Source organism: Daucus carota, chromosome 6 (assembly GCF_001625215.2).
Source record: "Daucus carota subsp. sativus chromosome 6, DH1 v3.0, whole genome shotgun sequence".
Lineage (NCBI taxonomy): Eukaryota > Viridiplantae > Streptophyta > Magnoliopsida > Apiales > Apiaceae > Daucus > Daucus carota.
The window spans coordinates 6,694,483-6,709,483 of record NC_030386.2 but is presented as its reverse complement, the minus strand read 5'-3'; the positions used below and the strand labels follow the sequence as shown (position 1 = coordinate 6,709,483).

Here is a 15,001-nt window from a genome sequence, read left to right as displayed (position 1 = left end):
TATAATAATATTGTCTTTTTTATACGTATGTTCCATGAGTTATGTTTGGAAAAATTCGTTTTTAGTTAGGAATGTGAAAAAGATAATATGTTTTAGTTAGAAAGGGTAATTGACATGTTGTCTAATATTATTTTTAAATAGGCCATAATTCGGCCCAAGTACCGACCGACTTCGTTTTTAGTTAAGAATGTGAAAAAGATAATGTGTTTTAGTTAGAAAGGGTAATTGGCATGTTATTTAATATTATTTTTAAATAGGCCCATAACTCGGCCCAAGTACCGACCGACCGACCAAACTTTTAATGTTTCGGCTTTAATAGTACTAGCTTATAGTCCGTGCAAGGCACGAGAGCTTTTTAATTATTTATAAATTGCTTAAATATATTTTAAATGGTGTGAAGAAATTTAATTTATAAATAATAAAATAAAATTCGAAATTATAATTTGTTTGTAAGTTAGAACTGTGGTAAATACATCATCACAGCCATTAATGGCTTCAAATAAACTATTGTAATGAAACCATTCCTTTTCTCGTATGTACCCTGCCAAAGTATTAAATTCTTTCTATCAAATTTTAATATATTTTGAGTGGAATACGTTATTGCCAACTCTTATTAGATTATATTTATAAATGTATTTTATATTAGAATTATTACAGTGTGATTTAAATAGCCCGCAAGGGTTGGTTTAGCTGGTTAAAGAGAGGACATGTATCCTCTTGGTCACAGGTTCGACTCCCAAAGAGATCCGAAGGGTAGCGGTTGCGGGTTCCTAGATTAAAAAAAATAAAAAAAATATATAATGTGATTTAAAAAATTTATATGGTTCTAAATTAAAATTGATAAACATAATTTGTTTTTGAATTAAGAAAAGGAATCATAAACATGCAATAAGAAGGTAGAATCTATTTTGGATTAAGAAAAAGTTTTTGTATTTGCTAATCACATAAATCCGGCTTATTAATTTTAAAATATATTATAAAAAAAATTGTGACGGTGAGATTTATATGATTCTACGAATAAAACTGGGAGGAAATATTTATTTGGGATTAAAAAAAATCATATACACGTGAAAGACAGAATTTGTTTTGGATTCAGAAAAAGAATTATAAATATGCAAGGTGATATCAGTTGCCTTGTAGAACAGAAGTTAATTTTCCAATCTAACGGTGCTTATTTGTTCAATATAAGATCCAACGGATGATAAGCTTTTGTACCAGAGGACCATATGACCAAATTATCTCCCTTACGCTTATTATATATAAGTATATAGGCAAGTGCTCAAATGAGAACCCAAACTAATGTGAGATATGAGATCTAATCTCAGCCACACATTTTTATCCCTGAATTAAATCACATCCACACATTTAAATCTTCATTTTATAATTCATATCTCTCATTCACACCACCAACCACCAGTAGTCCCCCGGCCGCTAGCAGTCCGCCGACCACCGCTGTTACACATCAGATCTGCTCCCCCCTCTCTCTCTCTTCCTCTCTCTCTCATCTCCAGCCATGTCGACCTCCTCTACCAGTCGAACCACTAGTCGAACCACCAGTCGCACCCACCACCACCACGGCGAGGTCAGCCCACCGCCTCCACCGGATCTGAACACCGCCGCTCTCTCTCTCTCTCTCTCTTTTCCAGCGCTGCTCTCTCTCCCGTCGTCCATGTCTCCACTCCCCTTCCCGACTTCTTCCTTTCCCTCCGACACCTCCAGTCGCGCTATCGACTCCGTTCCATCACCGCCAGGAGCCGCCCATTCTCCAAATCAAGTGATTCGGCGATTAAACCGGATTTATTATACTGAAGAAGAAAAAGTGGTGATTTTTCCACTTTTGATTGATTTGTGTTAATTTTAAGGTAATTTTTGGGGTGTTGTCGATGATTTTTTTGGACAGTGGATGGTCTTTTGATGGTGGTGACAATGGTTGGATTTGATAGGTAGAAGTAGTGACAAGGTCAGGTGATTTTTGTTTTTAAGGGTGATTTTGCGTTTGCAGGCCATGATTTTTCATTTTCTAGTTGTGATTTTTTTATTTGACGGAGACAATGTAATTGTATGTGATTAAATTTGGTGATTTTCGTTTTTTGGTGGTGTTTTTGATTTTGCCGATGGTGATTTTGTTTTGTAGTTGGTGGTTTTTTGGGTTTCGGGGTGGTGATGGTGGCTTGTAGAAGGTGTGGCGTGGTGATTTTAATTTTCAGGTGTTGATTTTTGATTTTCAGGCGGAGATTTTTAGTTTTCTGATGGTGATTTTATATTTTCCGGTGGTGATTTTCTGGTGGTCGCCGGAGGCGGTGGTGGTGGTTAGTGGTGGCCGAAGGTGATAGGTAGTTGAATTAGAAGATGATGAAATATTAAAATATTAAATGAATGGTGAGAGATGAATATAATGTATTTAAATGAGTGGCCGAGATTAGATCTCATATCTCACCATAATATTGGTTCTCCCTGGAGCATGACTCTAAGTATATAATATAATAGTATAGATTGATGATGGTTCTTTTTGAGTGCGAACCAACATATTAAAGTTGGAAAAGGTTATGTCATGATTAGTGTTTGTATTAAAATAGAACACGTTAGAGTTAAAAAAAAAATGTTACACGAAGGTTCTTGTTAAAAAAAATATTCAAAATTAGATAATAAAAAATGATAAAAAGAGCGGAAGCGGTGTAGGTGCTACTGTGCTAGTGCTTGATCACCGGTCACTTCAAACTATTCACATCGCCCCCGAGTCCAATCACCTGCCCTACGCTTTTGACAAATTTCACACCCACACAAACGTGTAGCTGTGTGTATTCATTATTCAAACTTCAAACACCTCCCTTCCTCCTCTTCCTCTTCACACAACAGTAGACTCATATAATTACAAATTACAAATACACACATTTGTATTTCTGGTCCCCTCTCTCTCTCTCTCTCTCTCCCTCTCTCCCCATCTCTCTCTCTCTGAATGCTAGTTTGGTCCCCTCCCCATCTCTCTCTCTCTCTCCCGCTCTGAATGCTTGTTTGGTCCCCTACACGACATTTTTATTTACGCACAAAAACACGCTACAGATATATATCAACTGGTCCCCTGCTCTCCTGTCCACTCATTCGTCTTATATCTCTATATGCTTTTGCTTTGTTTCGCTTCAACACGACTGTGATCGCTTCGCTGCTAAACGATGTCGTTTTCGAATCAACAATACTCCGACCACAACGTCGACGGGAGCTACGTCATGTCGCCGTCGGCGCCCGGGAGATCCCAGCCTCCGACGTGGCTCAACACCGCCATTTCGCGTAACCACTACAGAGACAACGCCAATTTTCTCAATCTTCAGACCACGCCGAACTCCGGCGACGCCACTCAGCCGACGTGGCTGGCCAGGCCGGAGATGAACGACGACGTGGAGGCGATTATGGCGCCGGAATCGCCGGATTTGAGTGGGGAGTGGCAGAGTGGTAAGTGGAAAGCTGAGGTGTTGGCGCATCCGTTGTATGAGCAGCTCTTGGCGGCGCATGTGGCGTGTTTGCGAATTGCGACGCCGGTGGATCAGTTGCCGAGGATTAATGCGCAGCTCACGCAGTCGCAACAGGTGGTGGCCAAGTATTCAGCTCTCGCAAATGCCGCTGCTGTTGATGACAAGGACCTTGATCAGTTTATGGTAGTTATCATTTTCTCTTATGCGTCTCTGTTTACTTTCTTTCCAGCTTCATTAATATGTTCCAATTTCAACTCAATGGACGAGTTATAAGTATTAAGCTCACAACAAATTTGGATAGGCTCCTCGTGTATTTAATATTCGCTTCAAAAATCATTTTAATTATTCTAACTACTGATTCAGGTTTAAATTGGGGTCAACTTGAGTAAATATATAATCTGAGGTTTCAAGCCAATCTCAAATTCACCATAGTTGGACAGAGTTCCAATTTTTACAAAACTAGTTAGTACAGACTACATAGATTAAAAAAATATAGGGGCCGTTTGGATAGCGTGTAGGAATGGGTATCACAAGGGGTGTGTAAGGAATGATTTACCCTCCAAGTGGGAATGAGGTTCCCATTCCATGCAACAAAATTGTTAATCCAAATACCAACATGTGGGTTAGAGGTTCCGATTCCCAACCATGAACCAAACGGCCCCATAATATATTTTTGTATTGAGAAGGGTAAAGTTAGATATTAACTTGTTTAGACTTGTGAACGGCGCGTGTCAGAATAATTCAAATATTATAATTATTACGCTCTAATAGCTCACAAATTGTTTGAGTCTTTGCTCTTTCTTATATAAGCTTTGTTAAATATGGTCAAGGATAATTAATGCTTATTTATTTTATTTTTTATTCACCAATGGAGAAGTGGATTATAAGTTTGTAAAATCAATTTGAATCTTCAAACTTCAATGTGAACACATGGGAACTATATGTAGTTATAAATGGATAAAATAGTTTTAGGGAAAACTTTGTTTAGTTTCTGTTTTCCACCTTCAATTGAACTGATTTCCAGTTTTCCACTCTTAAACACTAAATTGAAGCATCGATTTCTACTTTCAAACACACTGAATAGCACTGATCTCCACTTATTAAAACACTGAAGAAGCCTTTCACTGTCCTTGTAACTTCCAGGACATGGTATAGAATCTTATTATTCCAGCAGGAATCTATATCTTGATTATTCTTCTTGGCAAGCAAGTTACCGCTGGCTTGTTTTACTATTATGAACTTAAAAGTAAATTATTACTATGCATGCAACTGAACATTTTAAATTTAGACTACTAATTGTAGCCTTGGACTAAGGTCTGACCGCAATCTAAAGAGGACTTAAACGAGCATTCAAAAGAGACTAGATATTGATGGTAACATAAAAAAATGGCGCATTTTAGAGTCTACTATATACTTTTTTACATATCTGTAGATTTTTTTTATTAGCATCCATTTACAAACTGTTGGCCTAGCACATCTAGTTCTGTTTTCATGGAACCTTTACCTGCATCGCTGTTTGTCCCATGGGTTGACATTGTAAATCATTGTTCTAATTACATTTCTCAAATATATTATGCATGTTTCGAAAATTCTGCAGGCAAGAGCCTTTTCTCACACAGTATCTACCTCTAATTATTGTGCTTTTAATAATTAGGTACAATTTTGTTTGCTTTAGTTTTTTGCATAATGTTATCCCTTGCATGATCAATATTTGTTTGGATATCTGTTATTGCAAATGCTTTGAACATTATCTAATAACTTTATTTATTCTCTACATGTGCAATACAGACGCATTATGTTCTCTTGCTTTGTTCTTTTAAAGAACAACTACAACAACATGTTCGTGTGCATGCAATGGAGGCAGTTATGGCATGTTGGGAGATTGAGCAATCCTTACAAAGCTTAACAGGTGAGAATTATATACCCATTTAAAATTCCTGCTTGGTGCCAAAATATAATGATTATAAATAGTGGTAAAAAAAGGTGGCGTAACAGTTCAATAAAGTACCAAGTTTTCTTGTTTATGCAATTATCAATTTTGTGCCAGGTTCCTGCTTGTGTCACATTCTGGAAGATCCTTATTAATGTTGTAGTTGAGAGTCTAACCTGCTAAAATTATACCCTACCAAACATTAAAAGTAGGGAGAAAATGATAATGAGAATGTGGTAGCGTGTCATGTTTTGCTTGATGAAGATAATGTGACATACAAATTGGATATCTTTTTACCAGGAAACTTGAAACTTAGAGCATCTCCAATAAATGTAGCGAATTACATTGCCAACCATTAACATATCATTGTCAATATTATTTTTTATTTCCTCTCTCATCCATATCATTATTGGCAACCTTCGTTTGAAATATACTTCAATAGTTAGCAATCTCAAAGGTTGCCAATGTGGTCCCCTATGTAAATTATAGAAATGATATAATAAGATGTGACAGTAGAAGGGGTATAATTATATATGCTTTTGGACAATTGTATGTGTTTTAACTAGTTTGAGAAGTTGCTGATGTGGTAACCTTGGTTGGCAACTTCATGGCAACCTCCCAACTCCAATAGGTGGGCAACCAAAGTGTGTCATGCCACGTCAACATCTGGTGGCAACCCCCCCCTCTTCTTGGTGACAATATTAATATATTTTTGAAAGAGATGAAGTTGTCAAGGAAAGGGACGTAGGGTTTACTCTGGCAGATATCTAGTTGGAAATATGGAGATGCCATTGTTGATGCAGATAGCTAGGAGGCATGTCAGTTGAATGTAATATTCTAATAAATAACCAGAATTTAGGTTTCTTGTTAAAACGGTTTAATGGGAAAGTGTTATATATAATTAAGAAGGAGCTTTCTCTCTGTTTTTTATTCATGATTTTTTTCACTTCATCTGGCGTCACTAACATTATATATGTATTTGTAATTTGTAATGTTATAAATGCATAATACTAGTAATTTGTACGAATACAACCCAATATAATTCTCTATATGCGAGTTATGTAAGTGGTGTAGATATCTTTAAATCTGACCGCATAAAAAATTTAGAGTGTATAGAGCTATAACTTACTCATAGAGTGATAACTAGTAGATATATAAATTGCATTTACTACTAGTATTTTTTTTCACAAATAGTTACAATATATTTTCCCTTGGATACTTCACGTGTTTGGGTTAAATTATTACGGGTGCGCTCACATTATTCTACTGGGGGCACTAAAGCAAGTACTCATATTTTAGTACTTGGACAAGGATTTTGCCGGACAAATGTTTCCTCACTACCAAGGCTATCTTTTCGCCCCTGCTGTTATGGCAATCAGGAAATGATATGTATTTTATATCCTTGCTGATTTGGCATACATATCTTTTACTGTAGATCCTTATGGTATAATTAGTTTCAGTTGAGCTTTTATAAATTTACTTTTTCTGCTACAGTTTTGCCAGACTACCTATATTTTTCTTATTGTCATGCTCACAAATCCATCGCTTGAGTTAGCAGCTAGAAAATATTACGTCGAGTAGGAGAGATCTTTTGCTTGAAAGAGATTTCTGTGGTACTGAAACATTAGTGTGTGAGTAACCTTATAAGCTATATATTGTCCTTCATTTACTGCAAACCGTTGCTGGAAAGAGATTCTTTGGTGATGAAACACTAGTGTGTCTAACCTTATTAGCTATACATTATCCAATATTTACTGCAACCCGCATCATGGTTTATATTTACAATTCAATTTTTCACTCATTACTAAAGACGCGATAAATGTACCAATACCTTGGTAAAAACGTATGTTCTTGTCCTTTTACTTTCTTATGAATCCCACATCTTTGTTATTCAATATACCTGTTTAGAGAGTTACCGGGATCATTATACCTGATGACTTGGAGGCATTGATTCATTAAGAAATTCTCCCTTGTCAATCTGATCTGGATGAAAATTTACTAGAGTGGATACTTTATTATGAATGGTATATCAGCAGGTGCAATTCTCCATATGATAATGCTGAATAATATCTTATGCACTGTGATCAACTACATGATTGTCCATATTTCTTTGGTGTGTTCATATTATATTGGACAGAAGTTGGTGCATAGGCAGTTGCAATAATCTTGCAAAGAGAAGTGCTTATCCCTGAATTTTCTTTTCCCTTGGAAATTAAGTTTGGTTAATGTGAACACTTATTTTTAAAGTTAGAATAAATAGATATATAAATAACATTTTTTACTAGTATTTATTTTCAGAAATAATTATAATATTATTTTATAACCCCTTTCCACTAGATACTTGACTGCTTTTTTGTGTTTGGGTTAAATTATTATGGGTGCACTCACATTAATCTGCCAGGGGCACTGTACTATATACTCATACATCACTACTTGGACAAGGATTTTGCTGCCAAGGTTATCAATCTGCCGCTGCTGTTATGGCAACCAAGAAATGATATGTATTTCCTTTTCTTGCTGTATGTCCTGGCATGCATAGGCCCTTGACACTGTTTTGGCATACAGATCTTTTCCTTTAGATCCTGATCGTATGATTAGTTTCTGTTAAGCTTTTTAAAAGTAGTCTTTTTGCTACACTTTTTGGAAGACTGCCTATCTTTTTTCTTATTGTCACACTCAAACATCCATCCCTTGAGTTAATAGCTAGAGAATTGTACGTCCTGTAGTATAGATCTATGCTTGAAAAAGAATTCTGTGATACTGAAACATTAATTTGTAAAGTATACACTGTCCTTTATTTACTATAACCGGCGGTCATGGTTTGAATATACAATTTATTCTCACTTGTTACTAAAGACACAATTAAATGTACCAGTACCGGTAAAAACCTTGTCCTTTTAGTTTCTTGTATTTGTTATGCAATATTCCTGTTTAAAGAGTTTCCAGGATCATTAACCTGATGACTCGGAGGCATTGATTCATTAAGAAAATCTCACCTGGTCAATCTGATCTAGATGAAAATTTACTAGAGTGGATACTTTATAAGAATGGTATAATGCAGGCGCAATTCTCTAGATAATTATGCTGAATAATAACTTATGCAATTTGATGAGCTGCATGATTGTCCCTATATCTTTTTATATGTCCATATATTATTGGACAGATTAGTTGGTGCATAGGCAGTTGCCAATTGCAATAATTTTGCAAGAGAAGTGCTTATCCCTGAATTTTCCCTTGATATCTAAGTTCGGTCAACATTAACACTTACGTTCATTATTTTCAGTGCATGGGCATTTAATATGTTAGTGTATTTCAATTAAATTGGTAAAAGAAAAATTATAATGTAATACTTTAATCAAACATTACAACAGTATGCCCTCCTTTGGCTTCGTGAGGACCGATACAGTAGGTAGATATCTTTATTTTTTGTGTGGATGACTACGGAACTCTAAAGTTGATAATAATATTGTTCACATATGCCGATAAACAGGAGTTTCTCCAGGAGAAGGCACTGGTGCAACAATGTCAGATGATGAGGAGGACCAGATCGATAGTGATGCCAACTTATTTGATGCAAGTATGGAAGGAGGTGACAGCATGGGATTTGGGCCGCTTGTTCCAACTGAGAGCGAGAGGTCTTTGATGGAGCGTGTGAGACAAGAGCTGAAGCATGAGCTGAAACAGGTGGGGAACTAAAAAAATTATGTGTGCTTAATTTTCTAAAGTTTACTTAACATCAAGCAAGTATTTTCTTATTTTTCCTTCAGGGTTACAAAGAAAAAATTGTGGACATTAGGGAGGAGATATTACGCAAGAGGAGGGCCGGAAAACTCCCAGGTGACACCACATCTGTCTTGAAAGCTTGGTGGCAATCACATTCCAAGTGGCCATACCCTACAGTAAGTTTTGGCCTATCAATTATGTAGGACTTCATATTAAATGCTTCCAAGTGGCAGTAGGTATAAATAATGTTTGGTACTCAGTTAGGGGTAAGTTCTGTTTAGGACTGGATACTCGCTTCTCATTATTAGTTAAAGCATATACTATAAAATAAAGGCTACACGAGTTCTTTCATTTGTTGCATTTGACACACAGAAAATAATCTATTCCATGAATAAATTTACCTGTCCGAGATAGCAAGATGACACCATAACTAGATTTTCCTGTGCATCACTTCCAGTTACCAACTTATTATATGTCAAGAATGAAGATACATATGCATCACCCAACAAATGTTACAATTATGATCTCCTAAAATTCGACAAGGAATCTTTTGTAGGGGTAAAGGAGTATCATTTTATCTTTCTTGCACATACTTTTCAAGGCTCATCATATGCAAAGCCACATGCAGTAAATGCGGTCCCTTTTCCTCAATAAACTTTCTAAAAAATGTGCCTTATTCATTCTTTTCAGGAAGAAGACAAGGCAAGGCTGGTACAGGAAACAGGATTGCAGTTAAAGCAGATAAACAATTGGTTCATCAACCAGAGAAAGAGAAACTGGCATAGCAATCCTTCGTCTTCTACAGTCCTAAAAAGCAAAAGAAAAAGGTATTCATTTACAATGGTGACTCAATCCTCTGTGTTCTTTTAGAGCTTGTAACTTACTTGATCTACCTGGTTTTGAAAAAGAAGCAATGCAGGTGAAAAATCTGGTGATCGTCTTATGTAAACCAAGGAGTAATTTGGAGGAAGGAGATTAGCACATGCTCCTTGGCCTTTAGTGTCCGCCTCTTCAGAATTTCAAAAATCTCACTAAAACATTACATAAGCAACTTTGTTGCATAGTATTGCACGTAATACTGGCATAGCAAAACTTTGAATGTCCGGCTCCTTGAGGAAGATGAAGAACTTTTGTTTTCACATATATGCACAAAGGAGTCGAACCAAGAAGGTGTCTATTATGGCCTGTGATCAAGGCACTGGTATTTCTTGATATTTGGAAGAAACATCATTTCATAGAGACTCTTCCTGTTGTAGTGTGAATAACTAAATATGATAGTTAATAGGGCGAGTACAATGTATCAGCTATAGTGGCCCTTTAAACTATAATAGTTGATGGTTATAACTTATATATACTTCCTCCTTTCCCGTTTTTGTTGTAGTTTTGTAATGTCAACTTGTTTATAAATAGTTTCCTAAACGATATTATTACAACCATATTACAATATTTATATGTTACACTTGTGCTGGTATTACAATTTTATATAAAATGGTAAAATATCTAGCCTCTTATTAGAATTCATCATAAATAACAGCAGTGTTTTAAAAATGAGCATTTAAATCTATCTATATTTACATTAGAATTTGACTTTTATTATCAATACTATTGCAACTGAATTATTATGGCTAGAAAAGTTAGAAAAGTATCTACGTCTATATATATTTAGGATTCGACTTGTATTATTGATACTATATTAATTGTAATTGAACTATTATGGCTAGAAAATGTTTAATCGAGAGAGAATAAAGGACCAGTAATCGACGAATCCAAATACCATTATTTACAAAATCGATCTAGTTTTGATTCAGAGTACGCAGATACTAATTATAACTTAATTGTTATGACTAGAAATGTTTGATTGAGAGGGAGAATAAGAGGGGCTGAGCACTGGACAAATCCAAATGTAATTCTTTATAAAATCGGCCGAGTTTAATTAAGAGGGAGAATAAGGATGCCGAGTATTCGACGAATTCGAATACCATTCTTTACCAAATCCGCCGAGTTTTGGCTCCGAGTACTTTTACAAAATCGGTCGAGTTTTGGCTCCGAGTACTTAGATATTATTATGACTTAATTATTATGAACAAAAAATGTTTGATTGAGAGGGAGAATAAGAGGAGCTGAGTACTCGACGGATCCAAATACAATTCTTTACAAAATCGGTCCAGTTTTGATTTTGAGTACTCATGGTCTAACTTAAACTTGACGTTATCCAAAAGTATGGTCCAAAAGTATGGATAGTGGTCAGAGAAATTATATGTAACTAATTATTAAAACTTGTTTTATTATTTTGTCACAAATTATCAAGCACATAATTATTTGAACTCAAGTGTTGTCAATATTATTATTTATTTGTTAATGAATTATTTATGTCATTAGATAAATATTATTAATATATGACGTTACCTATATATTATATAACAAAATAAATATTATATTTAAGTTTCAAGTGTTTTATTCTAAAATTTGATTGAAATTAATTTAAATATGAGACAAAAAATGATATCAAAGTAGTTTTCCGAATAATTATTCCGAGCACTATTTGATTTTGTAAGTACTCACTATTTTGTAACAAAACCGAGTTGAATCGTTTTTCACTTTTTACAACCTTAAATAAGATATATGAATATTCTAGGAATTTGCTTTCGTACATTATTAAACACGCGCTTAAACTTAATTCACCTAGGATCGGAAATTGTGAACACTTAATTTATACAGATTATCTTTTTAATGATCGGTGGGAATTATAACTAATCTATTTGTGGTTGTTTTATAACCATGTGTTTTATTACTTGATATAAGTTTTTCAGACTCGGGGTAGTACAATTTTTAGTCTTTGTAGACCAAAAAACTTGTCATTAGATTTGAAAAGTAACGAATGGTTGAGATTAATTAAAGAACAAAATATTTTTATTTTCTAATTCAATACAATCCCGTATATCGCATAGTAGTATTAATTCGCATATCTTTCTAAATAATCGGATATTACATATCGGGCCTATCACTTGACATTACGGGACAATTAGCTCGTACATCAAAGCTCCATCATGCTTCTCTTCACCGACTTTAGCCATGTTTGCATAACATATCTTTGTTCTCATCTATTAACATATCTTTGTTCTCATCTTTTCAGTTTTTGGCATTTCATCTATCCCTACGTGTTGCAACAACATATATTAAAAATTTGTTCATGACCAACCTGCCCATAATGAATTATTTATAAGCAATATAATTAATCAAAACAATGGAGGTGTGACATGGTGGAATTTGTTGACTTCAAGATGAAGAATAAGAACGATGTATGGTGATGAACGACGAACGAAGATGTGCAGAACAATTTCAAAAGAGGAGAGATATACATGAAACACAAAACATGATAATAGGGGTTAGAAATGATTCTTAATTATTTAAGGATTATTTAAAAACCCGTGAATATAAAAACTCAGTGATTAAAGGCCTGATATATGGATATTAATTAATTTCATAATTACTTAATACATGCTACAAATTAGCCCCCTTGACATCCACGTTTGAGCTATGCGGACTGTCAAAACTCATGAAATAAGCATCCAGCCCTATCAAGGCCCAATTAAGAAAGCCTAGTCCAACCAGGGTACTTCAAGAAGAATCCAGAACCTTATTTGTACAAGGATTCTAACCCTTCAATGATGACCATCTAGAATCCTAGATAATCATCGATTACATAAGACAATAACTATACAATCTCAAATACGGAAGTCTACTTCTACGAGGATTTCAATATGTGGAATCTTACTTCCAATCGTTGTAGGCATCTCGACTTTCGAGAAATGTCATAAATTAAGGAGCTCACGCTTCGTTTTCCGATCTATAACATTTGGCGCCGCCTGTGGGATGAAGACAACAACCATGACAAGATCATCTAGACTACGCTCAGAAATTTCATGCTCCATTGAACAGAGAGAATGGTGGAAACCAAAATCCGACTGCTTTTCAAGTCACTACTCAAAACTAGAACTATGTTTTGGCTTGATTTATTACACAGCTAAAGATACTTAGACATCTCGACTTTCCAGAACAGTCATAAATCAAGGAGCTTACGCTTCGTTTACCGATCTATAACATTTGGCGCCACACTACCGAAAATTAGTGGAATTAAGGTTTGAGGAGATGTGGTTTGGCCACTGGCGGTGAGGGTCAACATGATTGGAGCCTGGAGGTGAGGTGGTGGCTGGGTTTGAGGATCCAGCTCCGTGGATGGAGAGCGGAATCGGCTTTGTAGTAATTACAGTGGCGACCTAGGAATTCATTATAAAGAGGGTGCTCGTTGACAATGAAGCTTCAGTAAACATTCTCTTATGGGATGCTTATGAAAAGTGGGATATACAGACTCACAACTAACGATGTCCGATATGCCCATATATGGTTTCAAACGTGTGGAGTCTAAGATCGAGGGAATGATCTAATTACCGGTTACGATTGGAATCCAGCCCGGACAGGGCCACGTATATGTTAAATTTTCTGGTTATTAAGGCTTCGTCGACCTACAATGCTATCCTAGGAAGAACAAGGATGCATGCCTTCAAAGCTATTGCAGCCACATACCACCTGAAAATTAAATTCCCGACAAGGAACAAAACGGGAGAAGAAAAGGAGGACCAGAAGATAGCAAAGAGTTGTTATGTTGCAGCTTTGAAACCCAGAGGGGTTGGGGGCAAGTTCTACCCATTAAATACTTGGAGTCCGAGAAGAAGAAAGGAGAGGAAAGCCTGCTGAGGACTTGATTTCCATCTCCTTGTATCCAGAAGAGCCTGATAAGGTTACTTATGTAGGGGCGTCACTCCTCGAAGACCTGAAATCAGAAGTTGTGAAATTCTCGAGGGACAACCGTGAAGTTTTTGCTTTGACAGCAAATGATATGTCAGGGATTGATCCCCTCTTCATGACACACAAGTTGAATGTTAATCCTGAGAGGAAGCTCGTGAAGCAAAAGAAGAGAAAATTTGCTCCCGAGAGGCAAGAGGATTCAATTCCCAGAATGGTTAGTCAACCCATCATGGTCACGAAAGCTAATGGGAAGTGGAGGATGTATGTAGATTTCACGGACCTAAATGATGCTTGCCCAAAAGACTATTTTCATCTCCCTAGAATTGATACATTGATAGACGCCATCGTTTTTCATGAGATGTTGAGCTTCATGGATGGTTTCAGTGGATACAACCAGATCTGGATGGACAAGATGATGTTCCTAAGGTATCATTCATTACTGACTTTGGTGTATTCTGTTATTTGGTTATGATATTTGGTCTTAAGAATGCAGGATTCACGTATCAGCGTCTAGCAATTAAGATGTTTAAATATCTGATTGGGAAGACCAGGGAGTGTAATATTTGTAAAATTAAGAAATCTCCATCATTTTATTGTTAAAATTATTTCGTATCATAATATAAATTAATTATAATAAGTCTAGTTTTATCTTTTATTTTTATGATAAATAAGGATTAATTTGAATCGACGCTTAAAATATTATATAAAAGTGAAAGAATATTATTATTATTATGACATACTAATATAAAATTTACCAAAAATTATATTATATATATATATATATTATAATTTTTGTTTTTAAAAGAATGTATTCATTGAATCCCCGTAGAGATCCTCGTTCGCTGTTTCAAGGTAGAAATGAGGGAGCGAAAAAATCTCCATTCGAATTTGGTGACGAGTTCGAGGAATAGTATTAGATTCGGGGATCGGGGTGGGGATAACACATCCTGATCTCGAATTGACCCGATTCTCATCCCTAATTATTATAATAGAATATCATGCTTGAATTTTACGAGCATAATTCAGAAATTAATCAAATAGTTAAGGTAAAAAATCAAAATATCAATCAGACTTA

The 15,001-nt window shown here is 35.5% G+C and overlaps 1 protein-coding gene across 2 annotated transcripts; it reads left to right on the top strand.

Annotated features, from left to right (window-relative positions):
- The first annotated feature begins 2,800 nt into the window (after positions 1–2,800).
- On the top strand, positions 2,801–10,577 carry LOC108227833 (homeobox protein knotted-1-like 3). 2 transcript variants are annotated; one of them, XM_017403196.2, is made up of 6 exons: positions 2,801–3,650; positions 5,256–5,376; positions 8,888–9,081; positions 9,165–9,296; positions 9,811–9,947; positions 10,032–10,577. In XM_017403196.2, exons 1-6 carry the CDS (start codon positions 3,171–3,173, stop codon positions 10,066–10,068), a joined length of 1,101 nt encoding a protein of 366 aa, XP_017258685.1. In that variant the 5' UTR covers positions 2,801–3,170; the 3' UTR covers positions 10,069–10,577. The 2 variants fall into 2 exon arrangements, with proteins under 2 accessions (XP_017258685.1, XP_017258684.1); XM_017403195.2 differs by having other exon boundaries at positions 2,848–3,650; positions 10,029–10,577.
- Positions 10,578–15,001: the final 4,424 nt, after the last annotated feature.

Excerpts from the sequence above, each read along its gene's own strand:
- LOC108227833 (XM_017403195.2), top strand. The coding sequence starts at position 3,171 with ATGTCGTTTTCGAATCAACAATACTCCGACCACAACGTCGACGGGAGC. Across the intron at positions 5,377-8,887 it reads ATCCTTACAAAGCTTAACAG|GAGTTTCTCCAGGAGAAGGC; the intron begins GTGAGAATTATA and ends GCCGATAAACAG. Across the intron at positions 9,082-9,164 it reads TGAAGCATGAGCTGAAACAG|GGTTACAAAGAAAAAATTGT; the intron begins GTGGGGAACTAA and ends TTTTTCCTTCAG.